Raw genomic sequence first — 23,344 nt, 5'->3', positions numbered from 1 at the left:
GAAAAATATAGAATTATGAGGGTGAGGCATTCAAAATAGTGTGTTATTTGGTACAATCTCTGCCTCAATTCATAAATTAAACAGTAAAAGCAATACTTGAATAACCACAGTTCAAAGAAATGAGAATGTAGAACAAATGCATTCATAACAAAAAGCAAAAATCATGGAGATCCAAGAAACTGGAGAGGCATGCAAAGCCAGCAAGTGGATTCAAAGAAACCCGATAGTGCCGACAAATGGGAGTACAAGAGAACACTTGCAAGAGATATCATGAACAAAAAGTTGTTTTTTTTTAAAATACAAGTGTTAAAAGAGGATGGCTGAGAATAACTTAAGTGTTTCAAAGCAGAAGCCAAAGTATTTGAAAATCTGATATTTTTTTCTATAGTGAAGATTAAAGTCCAAGAACTATGAGGAAAACAAAATCAAGGGAAGGAACTTCAGTTTACTATAACATTGAAAATGCCAAAAGAGATAATTGCAAGACTAGAGTTAAATAAATATGCAGGACCTGTTACTTTCCACTTATGGGTATTAAAAAGTGAACAAGTTAGCAACATGCAATATCTATTCTATCAAGAAATGGGAGAGAGATGATAACAATCCCACAGATATTAGATCAGAGTTTAATAGTGACATTGATGAAGCAACTGAACAAATGTTAATTGCTCAGTAGAGCAATCACAGTTGTAATAAAACTAGTTTAAATGTTGAGGTGATAACTAGTGTGGTAGATATGAGAGTATTTATATGAACTTCCAGAATACATCATCTTGGTATGGATAGACACTGGATATGAATCAATAAAATACATGGTATGGAATACTAGATAATCAATTACATAGCCGTGTCAATAGGCTAAGAGGCAGGACAGAATTGGAATAATGTGCATACATTCATATTAGTACAATGTGATTATTTAACCCAAGCATCTGTATTGGGGCTTCTCCGTTTCACTAGGTATAATAAATGGCATAGGAAGAGCAATAGAAACTCACTCATACTAATTGATATCATCAAGTGACACAGTACAGAGGGAGCTGTAAGTTGCAATGGAGCAATGATAGATTAAGTAATGAACAAACTGTGACAAGAAGGGGTTTCATCCTCTCCAGACTCAACAACAGATTCTTATATTTTCTTCATGAAGTGAATACATGTGACTGATAAATATATATCATCTTATCTTATGTAGGAGCAGTTATCTTTGGGCATCCATACAAAAGGATTTAGGCCAACAGGACTTTAGTCTTTAATGTAAGAGATCAAGTACATACATGTGCAGAATTAACCTCCTTTTAGTTCCATGTTCAGTATTGAGCACTGCATTTTAGAAACTATATTGGCCTCAAAAAGAATCCAGATTTGTCAGAATGAAAACAAGGCTTTAAGGGTTAAATTAAGGATATTTTGCAGACTATATTCCCTCCAGTAAAAATGAAGCAAATCTAATTGAGATGTACAACGCAAATAAAGATTGCAACAGGATGGCAAGAAAAATGATTCACTCTCTATTGATTCAAACAAGTTTAGAGCTTGCCAGTCAATGTTATGGAATTATGGGTGTAAACAGAGGTAATACAGGTGAAGCAACAATATTGCAAAAATGACAAACTCAGTGGACAGCACTAAGCTACCAATTAGCATCTGAGCCAAATGACAAAATTATTTTTTTCTCTACTTTTGTCCCTTCTCACATCATTGCCAAGACAACAATTGTTTAACCCCATTGGCCAAGTGTAGATTTACAAAACCTTACAACACAGAAGCTGCTTTAGTCCATCATGGTGGTGTTGGTTCCTTGAGCCATCTATTAGTCTCTCACCCAGATTTTCCCTCCACTGCTCATTAATTTATTACTTTTCCTTTTTTACTGAATTGTTGTATATTGCACCTTGTTAAGTCAGGTTTATACACCTTTTCAGCCTGGACTTCAGCCTGTATTTCTCTCAATGCCGCTAGCTGCTCCTGAAGAACTCGAATTTCCTCCTTCTTGCGTCTTTCTGCCTCTTCTGCAGCTGCCTTTTTATGTGCCTAGTAGAAACGTGACCAAATAAATCATTAAAAAAACACATCTGCACATGTGATAGTTTCTCACATGGCTTTCAATAATTTCTTACAACATCGCTTTTGCTCCTTTTACCAAGGAGATTGGAAATTAACCCAGTACTCTGTATTTTCAACCCGCTTTCAATGAATTGTGATACTTCCTTTAAAGAAGTCATAGTTCATTTCTCTCATACATTAAATAAAATGCATGCAAGTTGGCCCATGGAATTTTTCAATTTATGATAATTAGCCAAAAATGCCCATCTGCCAGAGGTTTAGTAAGAGAAACAATCCAAAGTTAATTTCCTTGAAAGCTAGACATGTTCTGTGAACTGGAAAATATGTAAAGATAAAATAAGACACCAGTCAATGGAAGCACTCCACCACCACCACCACAGAACTTACTCGTTGTTCAGTTTTTGTTGGCTTCCCGTCAATTTTTGCAAACCCATCAAAAAGTGATTTGTACAGCACATTCCTGCGAATATTTGCATCATCTGGTGGAAGATAGTGCAAAATTGCACTCCTGTGCTGTTGATACATGCCAAAGATAATCCGTACAGCTGTATCTCGGACTTCTGATGCTGAGTGTTCCAAAGCTTCTGCTGCAAACTTACAGAAAAGATTGAGAGATTATTCACAACCTCAATCAAGACAAAATATATCAATAAACATTCAAGCAGCAGTCTCCCAACAGGAGCTACAAAAAAATCTTTCCCTCAACCAACATAATGAATAGTAAGGGATGGTGTACTGAATCCACCCACAAGTGACATTTCCAATTATCTTCAATGGTTACAGGTCATTTCTTCCCATTATCCCAACTCCCAAATATCTTGTTTAAACAGAACACTGGAAACACAAGAACGCTACAATAACTACAAATGTGCCAGTGTCAACCACAACAGGGAGCCTGAAGGCAAGGAGGCCAGATTAGACAAGAATGAAGCAGATTTACTTCCCTCCAAGAAAGTTTCTGCAATTTTGTTAACAATAGATCAGTAGCAACATCATCACCATTACTGTTCATAGCAATTTTTAAATTCCAGATTTAATTACTTGAATTTAAATTCCCAATTGACATGGTGGAATTAGAACTGTATCAATAACCCAACTCTCTGGATTCTAGTCTGGTAATTTATCCCACTCAAGAATCTCAGTCCTCCGTAGTCAGCCTCATTAATTAGCCAAATCTGATTAATTAATCAGAACTTTCCTGCAGCACTGTTGACTTGCCAAGTGTCAAATTACAGTCTACCACAGACATTTAATTTGATTCTATACTTGCATTATCACTAATACAATAACCCAGATTCCCTAAAAGTCTCCCCAAAAATCCTTGGAGAATTTTTGTTAGCTGTTTAATAGTTTAATCCCTCACTGGATGGATGGCAGTTATCCAAAAATGCTCAGCGGCAACAATATGTACGAGTTTAAATCTGCCATAATCCTTGACAGATCACAGGCACACACTCTTCCCTACTGAACTGTGCTTCTGCCAGAAGTTTGGGACTTGAGCAGCATCTCCTTGCCCAGCTGCAGCTAATTAAAAGGTATCCAGGAAAATATACGTAGGTGTCACTTTCAAGCAGTTTCGCATTCTAGAAAACAGGGACTTATAGTGGAAGGACCTATACAAGACTATTGTGATAGCCACTTCTAATGTTTTTAACATCCAAGGCCAACACTGCATACCAGCTTTGCTCATCTATAGTTCCTCAATTACTGTGCAAAAAATTAAAAAAAAATCAGGCTAGCACAAGGATTAGAGCTCCTTTTGGTGTGGCCAAATTCCCTTTTCAACTACAAATCTTTTGCAAGGAATAGTCCAGCTATTTGCTTTAAAAATTTGCTTAACTAAATGAAAATAGTGTTCCTTAATAATTAATAGTGAGCAGGAGAGCAAGATTAAATTAGGTGGTTTATAAAGATGAGATGAATTGCCCATTTCGTTGACCTGACATTCCATGAATCTGGATCTCAAACATGCAGAGTTAAATAGTCTCAATCTTCATTCAAAATTTGGATGCACTTAAAATCTCAAAAACTTAAGTGCCATTTGCCCCTTTCCCTGCAAGAACGTCCAATCCACGTTTGTAACATCCCTTTGAGTTCTGAAACATACTTTTTTTGATTCTCACTGCTTAGACCAATTCAAGATAACGAATACAAGCCATTGGCTCTCCAGGAATGTTTTCCAACAACATATCACTTGTGCAAGCAATGATTTCACTTTTCAGTTTGATTTAGAAAAGGCCATCCACCCCCTGCCATACTGCTATTTAGCTCACCAGTGGGGACTGAAATCTCCGCACCTAACCTCAATTTTGACTTGCCCATTGATATTACAATTCCTGTTGACTTTCTCCCAACTGACACCTGGGAGCTAAAAATTCACCCCGCCTTGCATGTTGGAAAGATTAGATAGCTTGCTATCTTTCACCAACTTCCACCACAATCTGTTCTCAGCATTATTAGCTTTAGATGCTTAAAAAGTCATTATGGCACAAGTTAAAAAGTAATACAGGACAGCATTCTTTGGTTTATTCAGACAATTCTGGTTACAAGGTTTTATAATCCAGGTTGTTACAGAACAAAATCTCATACATGGAGATAGTCTTCAAGCACTTGGTAAATATCCAATATTTTAATGTTTACTCCAGTTTGAAGCAATGAAAATGAAAGCTTTCAGGATTCAGCATGCCCATAAAAGATAGAAATATTTCTCTTGCCCTTTGCCATGCACTCTTCTTGGATTAAGAGGCCCAGCCTCACCATCACTTTAATTCCAGATGCAGAGAGCAAGTTGACAACTACAAGTAACTCCAAGCCCAGTTATCCTCTAGTCCCATGCCTAGAATGTCCAGATCACCTTTCAATTTAAAAAGGTCTTTGACAATCAGAATCAGTACCACTTGGAACATGTTTAAAAAAAACTACAAATGTTTAATATTCAACACATTCACACACTATAAATTCAATTTAAGATACTGAAGCTAAAAAAAATTACTCACCTTCTTCCTGGCAGACAATACCCCCCATTCACTTGAATGGGCCAGAGAGCTATGTGTGCCAGGAGGTTCTTGGTTAGGCTTCCCCATCTGAGATGCTATAAAGTCTGAAATCATCTTGCCCTACCAATTCCACAACGAGTCCATTAGAGCAGCTGTACTGCTCAAGTGAACCCCTTTTTATAGTCAGCAATAGCAGGGCAGAAGGTGCTGCTGATAGTTTAAATAACGCCATTGCTGAAAATCAGTATTTAGAACCATAGAAAACTACAGCACAGAAAACAGGCCATTCGGCCCTTCTAGTCTGTGCCGAAACATTATTCTGCTAGTCCCATTTACCTGCCCCCAGCCCATACCCCTCCAGACCTCTCTCGTCCATGTATCTATCCAATTTACTCTTAAAAGTTAAGAGCGAGCCCGCATTTACCACATCAGGTGGCAGCCCATTCCACACTCTCACCACGCTGAGTGAACAAGTTCCCTCTAACGTTCCACCTAAACCTTTCCCCCTTCACCCTAAAGCCATGTCCTCTCGTACTTATCTCTCCTCATCTAGGTGGAAAGAGCCTACTTGCATTAACCCTGTCTATGCCCCTCATCATTTTATAAACCCCTATCATATCTCCCCTCATTCTTCTCCGCTCCAAGGAATAAAGTCCTAACATGCTCAATCTTTCCTTATAACTCAACTCCTGAAGACCCGGCTCAATCTTTCCTTATAACTCAACTCCTGAAGACTTCTGCTGAGCTACCCAAGTTCCAACATTTTGGACAAAATATCTGCTCCAATAAAACTTTCCAAAGACACAATTTAGATTCATTGGTGAAATCATGATTTATTCAACTTATCACGATTGATGACATTAAAGGCATTTTATAATGCAAAGATACTGCATTTTTAAAAGTTTGAATTTATGCAACATGATCACAGACCCTCCCCCCCAAAATGCAGATAGATAGATAGATCTGGGGAAATTCATAGACCTCCAACTGGACCATCAATGGCCTGAGGTCTGGAAGAATTGATTATCCTCAATCTACAGGGCACTCAAGGGGCCACAGTAAATGACAACATGGTTGAACCCCCCCCCCCCCCCCCCCCACTGCATGTTACTCAGAAGGTTAAGCAACCTCTGCGAAGACAAAGAGTTGGCATTCCAGGTCAACAACCTTTCAAATGAAATGGTTTAAAACATAAACTGTTACTCTCTTCACTGATGTGGCCTGGTCTGATAAGCATTTCCTGTATGTTCTGTTTTATATCAGATTTTCTTTTAAAAAACAAATTCACTGCAATTGGTTTTTGCTCTGTAGCCAACATGATACTAATAAATACATTTCACTACCTACATTGTACTTTTGAGTGATACAGCGCAACTCTCATTATATTATGTTGCTAAACTGGGTTGCAATGGCTTTAAGTATTAGAAACAATCTATAAAGGGTCTGGTAACCTTCTGTCATTTAGCATGGCATCAGAACTATAGTTTCATTAAATACAGCATTTTCAGTAACTGTGTTGGATATATTTTGAGCAAAGATCAAATGATGAAATAGAGAAAATGACCATGCTTGGCAAAGTGGAAGGAAAAGGAAGAGGAAGACAGCAAACAAGGTGAATGAACAAGATCAAAGAAACTATTAGGTTGATCTTACAGCAGTTTTTGTACGTTATTGGTGATAGGTCGTCTTGGAGAGAACTAGTCCACTGGCTCACCAGGAGTTGACACCAACTGAATGGCACTTGACTGAGTTGCTGTTTATAGGTACACACAGTCTCCATACTGATCCCCACATGAAACAACAAAAGAATTGAATGAAGCTTGGACCAATGCTGGTAATTTCCAGATTTCTGTTGATGTCAGATCAAGGTGCAAAAAAAAGAGTACACAAAAATACTAAAGGCAAAACATTTAACTTCAGTGGTGTGCTTTTGATGTCACACGTTCTTCTACCAGCAACAGCATTCCAAACATGAAGGATATGACTTTCAGAAGACTAAACAACAAAGACTAGACCCTGATTGGTTTCTCAGTCTGCAGCTCAGCCGTCTCTGTTCTGATCCACTAATAGTGGAGAGTCTAGTTCCAACAAGCTCATGGCACGTTCTAATTCATTTTATAGTGTCTTCCTCTCCTATTCAATCTCACTTCCAAGCTGGGCCATTGGGGCTTGCACATTAGAAATTTTATGTTGAAAAGACTGCATTTATATATCATGACAGCATGCTGGTCCCTGCATAGAAAAAGTACTGTTCTTTATTAAGCTTATGGGAAAAGCAACAGAAAAGCACTGAAAAGACCCTACCTGAAAATGGACTATTCAATTTTTTTCAAGGAAACCAATTCTATGTTCGTATATGCAAACAAGTGACTCGAAGGTAATGCACCAACTTATTCTAAGATGTACTTCTGAACACTGCTTTGTGATTTGCTGCCCCAGTACTTGTCAAATAACTTATACTAAATGAATTATAAATATGTTCAGTCAATTAAAAAATTAACAGATTTTTTAAAAACAAATTCCAACTCTCCACAGGTTGATATAGATAGCAATTATATTTTGTCCCTTGCCAGAGTTGGTGGGAAGGTACGAGAGAGAAAAGAAGCCTGCTTTTAATTAGAAGTCACTCCTTGGATTTAATATTTATTTGTACAAGAATGCTAACACACTCTCTAGGATTTGCCTGACACTGCAGGATTTCACTTGCCTTCATGACATTGTCGACAGTGAAGCCACTATTATCTGTGCCCAACTCCTTCAATAAACGCTCCACCAATTCAGTTTGATTTATTACCAAGCGGACTGGAACTTGTGGTTTCAGAGGCTGCATTAACTGGGGTGGGATAATATGAAGTGGTCGTACTTCTTTCAGCAGCGCCATTTCCTGTGAAGAAGAACATGTTTTTCAATATTGTTGCTCAACTTTAGTCAGTTTAAATTATGATGCTTCAAAGCTGTCTTATCAAGGAAACCACACGTGGTCACTGTTATTGCATAAATGGGCATTACCAAATTAAAATTTTCAAATAACATTGTCACAATCACAGGGTTCTGGCAATTTTAGTAATGCTCAGATTTACCTTATCCGGCACCATCTTTTCTACTGTTGAAGATGAACACACTTGCTAATTTTATATCATAACATGAAATGATATTTTTAATCAAGACAAGGCTTTCTCAGCTCCAAAGTACTAAACAACGAGTAGTTCCCAGACCGATTCATAACCATCCTTGAATCAAATTATTTTGGAGTGACAGGACATGCCACAATTCCCCTTGGCATCATGGGAGAGGTATATTTCCAGTTTACGTTTGGCCTTGCAACAAACTTCGAGTCATACAGCATAGGAAAAGGCCATGTGGCCCACTGTGTCCACACCCACCATCAAGCACTCATTTACACTAATCCCATTTTCTTCTCCCTACATTCTCATTAACCTAACCCCCTCCCACCCTCCTCAAGATTATATCACTTACTTTCACACTAGAGACAATTTACAATGGCCAATTCACCTATCAACCCACACTTTTATGATTTGGGAGAAAACTAGTGCACCTGGAAGAAATTCATGCAATCACAAGGGAAATGTGAACCATAAAGAGCACCAGAGATCGATTTTGAACCCATGTCACTGGAGATGCAAGGCAGCAGCTCACTAGCTGCGCCACTGTGCCATCCTATCTGCTGTCAATGTGATTTGAATAGCTCCGAAGTTAGTTTTCTAGTAGAAGGGCAGATTGAGAGTACTGCTAAAGTCCTCCAGTCAAATGTTTTCCAGCACCTAACATCTCACAAGTAGGTGTATGCCTCTTCAGGCAGGTTAAAAAAAAAATCAAAAAGCAATTACAAGTTTATGAAATTGACAACTTGTCAACCTGGATGACATTTTTTGTTCAAAAAAACCTCAATTTTCCTTAAAAAGCTTGACTAATTTGAGATAAATGTGAGTAGTACACAATTTCAAATATGAGAAAGAATCAAGTATGGAAGCAAATGCCTATTTGCTGTGCCCAATTAGAATATGATCACTTGCTCTTGAAAGGATACTCAATACTCCAGTTCTTTGGGCAAAGTACATAAAAGCCTCTTCATGTAAGGCACCAGTTTCCATTCATGCGTTATATAATGGATCTATACATCTTTAAGGTTGACAACTTGGGGGTGGGGTGTAGGGAATGAACAGATCACAGCTTGAAAAAAAATACCAATGCATTCAGTGGTCAGAAGAAATGGAATTAAGATTTCAAAAAATAGGTTAGTAAAATATGGGGTACATACACGAAATATCTACCTCATACACCAGACTAAAGTGCATACATTTCCAAATGAAAACAGAGGATGCCATTACCACAAAAATTTCATATACCTACAAAGGATCAATAACAAAGGTAACCTTGACTTTACAACAACTCAGCAATTGTAGTTATTGATCAATGACTAAAAAATAATGTGCACTTGTGCAAATTAGCACTAGCTTTCAATGGTGAAAGGATAACTATCTCCAGGATGATAATGAAAAATGCCATTTAAAATAATATTCCAGATTTGGTAGAGACAAACCATTAAGCTTTTTTTTGTTAAAAACAGCAATAATTAGATCTGGTTTGAAATTTGATAAAATTTTTTACCAAAGTATTAATCTGTTTGAATGCATCATTACCAGCCACTAAATGAAGAAACACCCAAATAAAATGACCTCTTTATGGCATACTTCTTTACCTCCCTGCTCCAACATTAGCATGCAGATGCAAACAGCATTAAGGTGTGTGTTAGTCCATAAAAGGTAAATTACTTAGTCTGTAACTAAAATTTACCACACGAATTAAATTTAACAGGTACAAATAAATGACCTGACCATTAACATTGTACTGCTCACAATATTCCCCCATTCCCTCAACACAGCCACTGCTCGTTTGATAGCTAAAGATGATAAATGACTGCTCATGAAATTTCGAAATGGGCTTAACACATTAGTATATGCTGACTGACCATACAATTTGCTTTACAGCAAAGTTCAATTTTCAATGATTTCACATTTGGCCAATTAATCCCAATTCAGCTGATATGCACCCATAACAGATGGGGAGCATGATGGTAATTCAAAATTAAGTCATTGGCAGCACACCAGCTTTTTTCTTCAGAATTATATTGGGTAAGGAAGATAGATAGTGCAAATTAAAGAACATCTGTCTCAAAGGCATTTCACTACTACCTGATGGTGTGGTTGTACGAATATGGCACTCAAGCTGCACAAGCAGTCAGTAAAATCAAACCAGACTGTTGGTTTTATTGCAAAGTTTGATTTGAAGGCAGACATTAAATCAATTGCCAATGATTTCAGAATAAATCTCAGAGGTACATAATTTAATAATAAATAAATGGAAAGATTGTTCACTTGAAGGTTCAAGTGTGAAATACATCAGAGCTTAAAATGATGATACAAATCACACAGTACCCTACTTTGCCAGCAGACAACAAGATAAACATTGTCAGCAGTTCTCATGTTTTTATAATATGCACATGATTACAAAAATTACATCAGTCACCACTCAGCAAGAAATCATTACAAACAAGATTAATAAAGAAACAGACCCATTCAGTCAAACCTATTAGGAAACTGTCAATGTGCTTCCACGGGGTCTTTAAAAAAAAGTCTGGATAAATTATAAAGGAAGTTACTCTTGCCCCACATTTCTTTGCTAAGTGAGGTTTTTGTTCAACCCTGATAGTAACACCAACAATACACATTTAACACATTTGGACCAACATTTACTTATTAGTTTCCTTTTGCAATACTTTTCATTTATAAAATGTCTGAATACTTGGGTCTCTAGAATGGTGGCTTCAAAAATTGCTTGTGATGTATGCCAAACCGGTAGGGCCACATTTTTTGTTTACCGATCCCCATTTGTCTTTAGGTGCTAGTGAAAGGCCTTTCCCTGGAATCAATGTAGATTCAATGTAGATATAGGAGCCTGAAGACTCTCACTGAACAACTTGGGAATTCTTCACCTCTGCCATCAGGTTTCTGAACAGTCCAGGAACCCATGGACACTACCTTGTTATTTTCTTTGCACTATTTTCATGATTTATGGTAATTTATGTCTTTGCATTATACTGCTGCCACAAAACAAATTTCACATCATACATGTCAGTGATAATAAACCTGATTCTGATTGTGAGGTTGTCACAATGGTGTTCGGTCATGAATTTTAGGATTCTAAACTAATAATTGAGAAAAACTTAACATTTGTTCAAGTTAAGGTGATATGCAGCTTGAAGGGAACTTGTCCACATTGGTGTTCCCTTTGTTATGGACATTCTCAATGATTCAGACTGCACGGAGTTGGGAATATTTGTAAGGGCACCATAATGCTTTTCTCCCCCCCATAAGCTGCAACCAGTGTACCCATGGTGGAAGACAATCTTGTTCCCCACACAGCTTTGTTAATATAGTTATCTGTTAGTCCTGGCAGGTGGTAATCAGCCAGGTACTTTGTTCAACTTTGAATCAGAACTTTCAAGCATTCCTACCCAAGTAACTTCACGATGATCCCACAACCAAAGTGCTTACCTATCCCAATGGGCTTAAATCCCAGAAGTTACCAGAGACAATAATAAATTTGAGTGAAAATGAAAATAAAAGCAGAAAATGTCAGAAGTTCTCAGTCATACACATTATATCTGAGGAGAGAGGAAAATAATCAACATTTCAAATCAATGGCCTGTCAGAACTGGGAAAAATTAGAAATAAATATTAAGTTGGAGAGAAGGGAAGACCTTTAACTGGTGACCAGGAGAGACTGAATAAGACAAGCTGTGATCTTGCTAGCTGAAAGAGGGTGGTAAATACTACAGACTAACAAAAGTTATGATTGGGGTGACAAACTGAAAATAGTAGAAAAGAAGAAACAAAACTGAAAGGAAGGGTGTGCCTGTGGAAGCAAAGGTTGGTAATTACCTCATTGGAAGCAAGGAGGAAAACAGAACAAAACTAACCACTAAATACTATATAACCTTATCAGTTTATATCTTGTTCCTTTCTCCCTTCTGTGTTTATGTAGCTTTCACATAAACACAAATATATGAGAACCAATTCATATGGCAATTTCTACATTCTCTCCAGAGTAAAATAACAGATATCATTTCATTCCTGCAAAGAAAAATCTACCTAAAGATAGTAGTAGGTTTCAAAGTAGGCAGGGACTGACCAGTACTCGAGACCTGCCAATGTGTTTAAATTAATAGGATCAACAATTCGCACAAAAGCAGCTCATCTCAGAAGTTATTGTTGGAGAAAAGAAAACTGAGAAACGTGATTGAGATCTCCCAGATAATATCAACATAAATGAGGCACAACAAAACTTGTTTCACAATGGACTACACTCACAGAACAGGAGGGCACAAATACACAATTAATAAATCTCCACGAGATTAAATATAAGTGCTTGCAGGAGTGGATCAAGGGATATTTTTCAATGAGGAAGGAGTTGACCAATAAATAATGATTGGGATTATGGGTTATCGGATCAGAGTTGGTAATGGGGTCTTCAAAAATGCCTATCCATTACTGAATAGCACAAAGACAATCTAACTAAAGGAGGGTTTATGAGAGTAGATGGGAGTGAAGTACAGGGTGTTCCAAATCCTGGCAGATGGAAATTTGCAATTCAAGATCACAAAGTGATAGGAAGTACATAATAGGGAAGGACCCGATAGAGTAGCATCGGGAACAGAAAACTGATATTGCTATTTCTCCAACTACTACTAGCGAATAAATAATAAATGCATTAAAACCAGTTGGACAAAGGCATGCTGGAGATCAATGATGTCATCAAATGCATCAACAGCTACAGACACAGAAGGATGCAAGTCGAGTTTTTTGTCACATGCACAAGTATGGTGAAAATGGAAATGGAAACACTGCTTGCAGGTTGCCATTGTTATTTGATTCAATAGCATAGGTAGAAATCAGAGTGGAGTAATTCAAACATGGAGAAAAGTGGTGCAGATTTGGGGAGAAGACAAGACACAAGAGGAAAGGGAGGTGAGGCTTCAAAATAGTGATTATACCTCTTTTTCCCCTCAAAGAGAGGAATAATGATAGGATTGTAAAAGGAGGGGTTGGGACATGGAGGGAACTGCTAATATGAGCCAACAGGGGAGTATCAGCAAGTTTAGTAAAGGGAGAGCAGGGGAGAGAATGCAGATGGTAAATCTTATGGACAAGATATGCTTGGAGAAGATAGATGGAAACATAGCAAAATTACAGAAAGATGCATATCTGGACAAGAGCAGAGAAGAACCTTACAAAATGTTTGGATAATGCAGAGAACAGGGAGCAAGAAGTGGCTGAGCTGATGTCATTAATTTTACTGACAAAGTATATAGAGTCATACAGCATAGAAAAAGGCCCTTCAGCCCAACTCATCCATGCCAGCCAAGGTGCTTACCCTGAACTAGCCCTGCTTGCCTGCGTTTGGACCACATCCCTCTAGACCCTTTCCTATCCACGTACCTTCCCAAATGTCTTGTTAAAACACTAATTGTAGCCACCTCTACCACTTTGTCTGGCAACTTGTTCCATGTACCCATATCCTGTGGGGAAAAACTTGACCCTCAGATTCCCCTTAATTTTTCTCCCCTTCTCCTATAGCTTTAGACTCCCCTTCCCTGGGAAAAAGGCTGACCTACTCATCTATGCCCCCTCCTGATTTTATGAACCTCCACAAGGTCACCCCTCAGCCTCCTTTGCTCCAGGGCAAGCAACCCCAGCCTATCCAATCTCTCCTTAACTCAAACTCTCCAGTCCCCAGCAACATTCTTGTAAATCTTTTCTGCACCCCTCTCCAGTTTAATCATGTCCTTCTTGCCGCTGTGGCAACCAGAACTACACAATACCCCAAGTGTGGTTCTCACCAATATCTTAAATAGTTGCAGGATGACATCCTAACTCTTGTCAAACTTAATACAACTTTGCCAAGGCCCATTCTTCACTATAGCCAAGGCCTTCACTCTCCCACACAATCCCAATTCCTAAATACCTCAGTGCCTATCAACTTTAGAGCACAAGAATATTATTTCTACATGAATATACCATTTCTAGCAATATAGATTTTGACTGGGAACATAAACTATGTTTCATAGATATATGCATCATACTTGGGCATTACTTTGAAGCATGCGAAAAGACTTGAAATTCCTACAAAACTATCCGAATCCCAGTAATGACAAACATGCTTTTTAATCTGGCAACGTGCTATTTCTCCAAAGGCACCACTCTAGGGTATTTAATACACACAAGTATAGCAAGGACTCAAATGCTTACTTGTATGAAATTCATTGCGGCCACTCGTAGATGTGTTGTCGCGTCTCCAGTCTTGCTAAGGAGGATGGGTAACGTTTTCTCAACACAATGTGCAATTTCCACTTTGCCCAGCTTGTGTTTGGGTGCATACTGTGTTATCAGCATTTTTAGCAACTTCAGAGAGGCTTGGAAAAACCTGAGAAAGGTATTAATAAAAGTAACAATGATTCACATGCTTTATGCAAAAAAAAACATTCCTAATATTTGCTTGTTCAGAATAGTTACAAAATGTGATCATGAAGTGTTTTTAAACCACAAATGGGCTTTTTGTATTTTAAAAAGGTAGATATTTAAATTGATCTATCATACATTTAAGATTCACAATTAAAAGATTAAATTTTGCATCCTCAGTACATTTCAGGAACTTTGTGATATGCACGAAGCATGAGCTGCAGAATGAAAATTTAAATGGTCATTGAAGGAACTAGGCCATTTAGGAAAAGAATTAATGGCGGGGGGGGGGGGGGGGGGGGGGGAGGAGTGGAATCTAAGAATATGAGGTGCAAGTAAAGTTTATAGAGAATACAATTAAGGAAAGCAGTTATGCAATCTGGTCCCTCAACGCTGCTCGACTATTCAACATGACAACGTCTGATCCCTCACTCCTGTCGGTTCCACTTAGCCCCAAGTTTCCCAACCTTTCAAAAATTTATCTGCCTTACCTCAAATACCTCCTAGGGTAAAGAATTCCAAAGATTCAGCACCACGAGGAGAAATTCCTGCCTCCTTATCATGCCCCTTAGGATCTTGTACCTTTCAACAAGATGACCCCTTATTCTTCTACTGGCCTCAGGTTTAACTTTTTTTTAAACTCTATGATACGACAGGAATTAATGTGGTGGCTCTTACTTCTAGTGCTGGCATTTGCTTCCTTAAATAAGGGAACCAAAACTATACACAGTACTCCAGCTACAGCTCACCAATGCCCTATACAACTGCAACAATACTTCTATGTTTAAACTCCAACCTACCTAGCAATAAAGGCCTTCCTAACTGCTTACTGCACCTGCATGCTAACTTGAGTGTTTCGTGCATTAGATCATCTCAATTATTTTCAGTCTCTCCATCTAGATAATAGTCTGCCTTTTAATTCCTTCTACTGCAGTGCAAGACCTCACACTTTGCTTCATTAAACTCCATTTGCCAAGTTATTGCCCATTCACTCAACCCATCACTTAACATTAAGCCCATTCACTTTAATTGACCTTATGACCTTAATTCTATTAAAAGGGTAGAAATGCTTGAAATTTGTAGCCAATTAACATGCTACACAAGGCAAATTATTCCAAAATGGAATGAGGAGCAGAGTGCATCATTGCTTTTAATTTAAATCATTACCCAGTTAAAGCTGCATCAACAGCTTCCCATGGACAACCAAATGCTACCATGTTAATGGTTTAAGAAAAATAACTTAAAATTGAAAACAAAATAGTGCTACATATTAAAGCATCAATGCAGGTCTGATTCATCATTCCACAAAGTTCCAAACATTGCTACGGGTAAAAATCTGAAGCTTGGCAGCTCTTGCACTGCTGGGCCAGAGAGGTATCAGTAGTAGGTTGTTTGCCTTCCAGCTTGCATCAGCAGGAGGTAGATTAGGGAGCCTCAAGACGATTGATGGGGAAAGGACAGGAATAATGAAACATAAATATTAACTGACAGTTCACCATAGGACAGTCTGGCCTTGAAAAGAGCTGCAAATAAACAAAGCAAAGCCTTAGCTAAAGAAACTACAATTCAACTTGCTTATCTTGGCAGCAGCTGTAGTGAAGCTGCATTAAAGCTGCTGCCAAGACCTAATGGATTATAAAAAAAACATCCTTCAATGCGAGTTCAACATTTTTTGAAGTGGAATAGAGGGAAGATATTGGTAGCTAGAATTATATGCTGTTAAAGAATATATATGGTCATTGTCTCTCACAGCAATAACAAGTGCAAAGGAAGTGGTCAAACCGAAAAACTTAAGAATAACATTTATGGACTTGATTTGTTCTAAGAAATTAAAAAGTTAAGGAAAACCTTCAATGCAGGAAGATGATAAAGGCAACATGGCAACTAACTCATTTCCTTAAAATTCTTATCCATTGAACATTATTCCACATGAAGTCATAAAAGTACAGAACAAATCAGACACCCAAACTTTAATCATTGTGAAATCAGTGAATTTACAAGCAGTGGTACAGCTCTCTCACTGAATGCAATTAGTTTTCTTTCAGGTGGTTGGATTGGTAGAAGTCGGTCTGAGCCCATAGACTACATCACTGGCTGCAACACAATGATCTCAGTCAGAACTAGAGGCTGTCAATAATTAAAAAAAAATTAAACAAATACCTAGACAAAATCTTTACCCAGGGAGTTACAGGAACATGGAACTTTGTATTCAACTCAGTGTCTGCAGTAAATAGCATGGAGAGATTTAAGGGGAAACAAGTACACCAGAGAGAATGTATTACAGATTTATGCAGATAAAGGTTGGTGAGAAGTAATGGGAGGCTCTAGTGCAACATGGATTAGTTGAGCTGAGTGGTTCATATCTGTTTTTTGTTAACTCCAGTAAGAGCTATAAATATGCAGTACTTTTTTTTAAACTGGTGATTGTTAAGATGTCACTTACTCTTTTGATAAATGTGTTCACTACACTCAAGATCAAAGTATAATACCAATTCCAAAATAATTTCTTGTAACAGTAAGAAAACTAGCATTGGGTTTTAAATCTGAGATTTACTTGCCATTTAATGATTGTTTAATGATCCTCAAAAGAATGCGGTATTGTGTATTAAAGCAAAGGGAAATTCAGCTATAGCCTTCAATGCACAAGCCAAACAATTAAATATAACTTTGATCTAAATTGGTTCTGCACTTCTTGAGAGATCCACTAGTTTGTGAAAATGAAGCTAGTATTTAGAACTACCAAGAATTTTCCTGAACAGTATTACATTGAATGACCTTCTCTCTGAGGCAGAAGATGATCTGCTTCCTCTCCAATTGTTCTTCCTGAGATGATTGAGGAGGCCAGTGTGGGATCCATAGACTGCCACACATGGGCAGGCGGTGCTTCGGGTCCCTGCACTTTATTTTGAAACAACCCAGGCAGTTGTTTCAAAGTCCACCTGAGACAGCAGACATTCAAAATTAACAAAAAAAAATCCGTATGTTTTTATTGATAATTCTGGAAAAGGAAGATATAGTGATGGAAGATGGCAAATTCTGAGTAAAGATGCTGAAGTCTTGGATATAATGGTTAATCAGACCAATCAAAATACAGATCTTTAGCCTTCAGCTTTCAAAGTACAAAAATGATGCACAATTGTTAAGATCACCAAAACCAGAAGGCAACTAGAATGACACAGAATGGTCTCAGGCATCCAAGAACTTAGGGGTTGCTGAGAAATAATTGGTACACTACAAGAAAACACTAGAACTATTTCTGCTTCTTTCCATTTAGAAGGCCTTTTTTGAAATTATAATTCAGTACCAAGTATTCATTCCTTCAATGGTTTTCTTTGGTAGGATTAGTCTTAAAATTTAAAAAATATAACTATCACTGAACCAACACCATTTGGCCTCTAGCACAGAAAATTTGATGGACAACCATTATCAGATACAAATCTCATCACCTCAAAAATGCAGCAAACTTTATGTCAACTGATGTTTTCAAGGTCCGTCAAATTTATCTCTGCAGGTTATAAAGAGCAGGATCCATCTGAATGTACCATCTCACATAGTACAACAGGAGACTGAAAATAGATGCTTTTGCTTGAGAAGCACAAGGAGAAATCTGCTAATTGGTTGGAAGAACATTCGGGTACAAAGGTGGCTCCTGAACTTTATTACTGGCCACAAACTGAATAAATCTTGATTTGGCATCACGAGGCTGGTACTTTGCTGCTCTCTAGTGGTAATTATAAAATACATGGATCTAAATAAGTACGGGCAAGCCACATATTGTGGAAATTCACCCTTACAGAATTCACAAATCACCACCCAAAAATTTGCTATATGGAATAAAATATGCTCTTATAGAATTTGTGGGGGGAGAAAGTAAATAATTTTTTTTCAACTCATTTCTTGACGGATGCCACAAATGACACTGCTTCACGTTACAGTAAAATGGGATTCCAACTATTTTCTAGGAATGCAATCCACCCCCCACCCACTTTTGTTAACACAGGGATCACCTGTAGTCACTTTAAAAAAAGATTTTCCCTTCCACTATATTTTCCAGGCCATTTACCAACCTCTCATGATGTTAACAGTTACTTAGCTTTGAGACCATAAATAATCGATCTTCTGCTATACATGAAAAGCATTTTGAATTCCAAGTGCCTTTTGGGGACCAATAAAACTCAGAAAAAATCAAGCATCAAATTGTTCAGCATCTGGCTCCCTTATTAGTTTGGAGCATGAGCAAGGGGTCCAGAACGCCAGCAGGGTGTATGGCCAGAGTAGAGCCAAGGGCCCAAAGAGCATCTGGGGCCAGAGTCCAGACTGTGGGCCTGGTGTGTGGCTGCAGCTATGGTCAGGAATGTTGGTAGATTTACTGCCAGAGACCTGGTCCCGAGTACTTATAAACTTCCTGCTCCCTTTGAACTCATCAGGTTCACGGCAAAATCTATTACACTACTGTATAGCATGTTAAAAAGGTGTCTAAAAAGGTGTTGGATATTTGAAGTAACATCAAATAGTTCAGAAAATCTGCTAGCCTGGCACCAAAGTCCAGAGGATGCCAGATCATTGGAGTTTTACATTGAGGGACGTTAGCCCCACAATTTCATAATTCATATGCAAAGAATTAAAAGTCACATTCAATTCTTTATGGGGCTCAAATATGCTTTCCCGAACAGAAATTTTACTACTATTTTACACTTAGAGGCACAAAATTGCAAACCAACCAGTAGATTTTGACAGCTTCAAACAATATATTTTAAGTAACCTATATCATTCTGGATAATTATTTAATCTAGGGGATTGAAAATAGATATTTTTGTAAACGGAGGTGGAAGTCAGTTAATTGAAGACATGTGACTGAATAGAAAAGATTTTAGGATGCCTAGGGATTCAAAGCTAATGGAGATGAGATAGGATTAGCTATGATCCAACTGAATGGCACAGCAGGCCAAGAGAGCATTTTAGCCAAGTGTTGCTTCTAGGTTCTTTTTTTCTTACTCTCACTTCAGGAAGAGAGATGCTCATTCCAGATACCAAATACCTTTTGTGTGGAATTTACCACTCAGATCTCTTTAAATCTCCTCCCTCTTGTTAAATCTCCTCCCTCTTAAGTGAAATCTATGTCCTTTAGTTTTACGTAATGCTTTACCATAGGAAACAGACACTTGATCACCTATGCCTCTCAATTTTAAATACCGTTATTCATGTTATCTCTCAGTCTTCTTTGCTCCAGGGAAAACAGACTCAACCTATCCAATCTCTCCTTACAACTCAAGCCCTCCAATCCAGACAACATTCTTATGAATCTTTTCTGCACCATCTGCAGTTTAATTACATCTTTCCTGCAGTTTAATCACATCTTTCTGTAGTGTGGCAATCAGAATTGCACATCATTAATCCAAGTGCAACCAATCAACATTTTGTACAACTGTAACATGACATCCCAACTCTTGCACTCAGTGTCTCGAATGATGAAGGCAAACATGCCACATGCCTTCTTCACCACTGTATCTACCAGTGTTGCCACTTTCAGAGAATTATGGGCTTGCACACCTAGGTCTCTGTTCAACAACGTTTCCCAGAGCCCTGCCGTTTACTATCTTTGTCCTGCCCTGGTTTAACTTCCCAAATACATCACTTCACACTTGTGCAAGTTAAATTCCATCTGCCATTCCTTTGCCCATTTTCCCAGATGATCAATATCCTGTTAGACAACCTTCTTCATGGTCCACTATACCACCAATTTTGCTATCATCTCCAAACTTACTAATCATGCCATCTACATTCTTATCCAAATTATTGATACCTCCGACAAACAGAGTACCCAGCACCAATCCCTGCGGCAGACCATTGGTCAAAGGCCTTCAATCTGAAAAACAACCGTCCACTTTGTACTACGTCCAATAGGGGACCAAAACTGTAAACAGTGTTCCAGGTAAAGTGTCACCAACACCCTGTACAATTGCAACAAAACTTCTCTGTCCTTTGAACTCCAACCCCTTTGGCATGAAGATCAAAATGTCTTCTTAACTACTCATTGACCTATCTGCTAGCTTTTTGTGATTCATTCAATAGAACACCTATATCCTTCTGTGCTTCACTCGCTTTCAGACTCTCTCCAGTTAATATACTTTTTGATTTTTCTTACCAAAGTGCATGATCTCCCACTTCCCTACTTAAACTCCATTTGCTAGTCTTTTGCCCACTCAATCTATATTCCATTGCAGAATTACAGTAACTTATAACAATGTGCCCTTCCACTTATTTTGATATCAGACAAATTTGGAAACTTTGCATACTGTTCCTTCCTCCAGGTCATTAATGTAAGTAGTGAACAATTGCAGGCAAAGAACTGATCCCTGCAGTACTCCACTAGTTACCTCCTTCCAGTCTGAAAAGGTCCTATTTATTCCAACTCCCTGCTTTCTATGATTCAAAACTGTCTCCTTTCTAACGCTTCCTCTGATATCATGGAGTAGAAATTAAATAATCTTTCATTCATTTCCTACTGAGGACTCATGTCCTTCCATTTAGAGCCACCTGACAAGGTTTCACATAGGAGGCTGATGCATGAAGTTCCACTCCTGATCACTATTCCTATTGGAAATCAATGTACAAATGCTGAAGAGTAAACAAAGTTTGGGTTCAGCGATCATCCTCCCCAAATAATTTGCTTTCATGGTTGTTAGTCGTGCGTGTAAAATAAAATAGCCACTTGTAAGTGTACTGGAAAGCAATTGGCGAAACCACAAAGTGAGAGTAACTTCAGGAAGAAGTGTCATTGTTAGGGTCAGATGGAGAGAAACTCGGAGTCTACAAAAAGCAATTTTAACTGAAGTATATGTTCATTGTTCAGTACTTACAGATGATACTTTGTCCTTAATAGCTCTACGAACAAGAAAGATTGCTGCTCGTAACATATTCTTTAGCTCATCCTTGGATACATCATCAGAAACAGTGGAAAGCTTTTTATAAACAGCCAGCAAAGCGTCTTCCCTGTATGACCAAGTTTTTGAATACGCACCAGCCACCTATGACAAACAAAATGCTAGATCAGAAATTTACACAAGATTATTTGAATGAGTTAAGAGATCATGAATAGATTCAAAATTATACTGTTTCAATCCGTGCCAAATGCAGAAATTTTATCGATAACAGCTTCCATGTCAATAACGAATCTGTGTAAAGAAAATTTGGATATACTCAATCAACAGGGAAGCTAGGGCATGAATTGTGAATATCATACAATGTAGTATTGAGGTGGATTTTAACAACCAATAAGTAAATACAAAAGCCTAATGGAAAAAAGTTGAAACTGGAATCAAAAATATTGCTTCCAAATTGTACATTGCTCACTGTGATCAGTGATTGATTGAGACTATTCATGGCCTTATTATCCTACTCTACCTTGTTCAAAGTTTCATGGGGTGGCATTCACAAAGTTCAACTACTCTCCATTTTAATAATATTTCCCACCTCTATCCCCAACCATGCCCATTCCTCTCTGAAATTCTCAAGTAGTGCAAGACTCAATTGATCCAATCAATCTTCAAAGCGGTCTCCAATATGTCACCTTCACCATTTTTATTCCCCTTGTCCCATTCCGGCTTGTGTGTACTCCAATCCCTTTGTTCTCCTCACCTCCCCCTCCCCACCCTTCTCTACAACCTAAAGGATTGGCATTTCTAACTCTTTCTGTTTCTGATAAGAGGTCAGCCACCTAAAGTGCCATTCTGTTTCTCTTCTGAGTGGCATGACCCATTTCTGGAATTTCTAATTTTATTGAGCAGGAACTACCACTGGCTACAAGCACCATGTTGAAAATCAAAGATAATCTCACCTGTGAAGGAACACATTTCCCAAAAGAATATGCCTGAATTTCCCTCTAGATAGTCAATATCGCATAATATACATTTATATACAACTGTTGGGAGAAATTCTCACCAGAGCCTCTCCAAATAAATCAATGGCAAAACTAGCTTCTCTGAAAGCTTTCTCAGTAAGTGGCTCTGGTTCGCCAGTGATTCCACTTCCTGATGTAGGTGAAGTGTCTGCACTTTTAGCAGGATTCTCATTAATGTCTGGTTGGGGAACACTGTACAATTCTGAGGGCTTGTGTTGAGCTGGTAGTGGTCTCTCGTCATAGGGAAGTGAATTAGTATCCACCTGGGGAAGGAAGAGAAATAACAAACAGGAATGTGATGGTTCCTTTCCTAGCTTTCTCAATTATAGAAACAAGTGATTTTTGCTACATCACATCCCTCACTCATCAGCATACATGGATTAGTTCCCATAAGGCCCCAATCACCTGTATGTAAGCAGGGATTCAACAGCTGTTCAATACTGCCCTGATAACAAAATATTCCAAACATAAGTTAATCAAGAGTTCATCCAGTTTGAAAAGCGCAGCCACAGATCTAGTTTCTGACTCCTTCACTTTCCCCAGCTGCTTGCAATCACATCAAAAATCTTAGAAACTAAAAAGAGAAAAAATGAGCACATTTTCGTTAACTGTTTATAGTGCTATTTTAGCTGCAGAAAATAAAATTTGAAGTATGATTTTTCAGGCTAAAGCACAAGCTAAAACAAATCAGTCAAGAAAAACTTCCTTTGAAATGTCAAAGCATTTGACAGGCGCAGATTAGAACAGAGCCTCTTGAAGTATTAGTAACTTCATCAGCATTAATATTCAAATCACGATTGTCTTGTAGGAATACGAAAACTGCAACTCCAGACTCCAGCAAT

The 23,344-nt window shown here is 38.1% G+C and overlaps 1 protein-coding gene across 3 annotated transcripts in view; it reads right to left on the bottom strand.

Moving 5' to 3' along the window:
- cep104 (centrosomal protein 104) overlaps positions 1-23,344 on the bottom strand; it is a 100,633-nt gene that overhangs the window by 42,973 nt on the left and 34,316 nt on the right. For 2 of the 3 annotated variants that reach the window (XM_052039631.1, XM_052039632.1), the window contains exons 11-16: positions 22,544-22,765; positions 21,462-21,630; positions 14,393-14,565; positions 7,771-7,947; positions 2,455-2,661; positions 1,918-2,034 (exon numbers count right to left, since the gene is read on the bottom strand). In XM_052039631.1, the coding sequence (XP_051895591.1) occupies positions 1,918-2,034; positions 2,455-2,661; positions 7,771-7,947; positions 14,393-14,565; positions 21,462-21,630; positions 22,544-22,765 (1,065 nt within the window). The remainder of the gene's footprint in view (positions 1-1,917; positions 2,035-2,454; positions 2,662-7,770; positions 7,948-14,392; positions 14,566-21,461; positions 21,631-22,543; positions 22,766-23,344) is intronic. The other variant, XM_052039633.1, reaches the window with a different exon arrangement.

This window comes from Pristis pectinata, chromosome 26 (assembly GCF_009764475.1).
Source record: "Pristis pectinata isolate sPriPec2 chromosome 26, sPriPec2.1.pri, whole genome shotgun sequence".
Lineage (NCBI taxonomy): Eukaryota > Metazoa > Chordata > Chondrichthyes > Rhinopristiformes > Pristidae > Pristis > Pristis pectinata.
The sequence above is the reverse complement of the archived record's forward strand: the minus strand, read 5'-3'. Positions and strand labels throughout refer to the sequence as shown.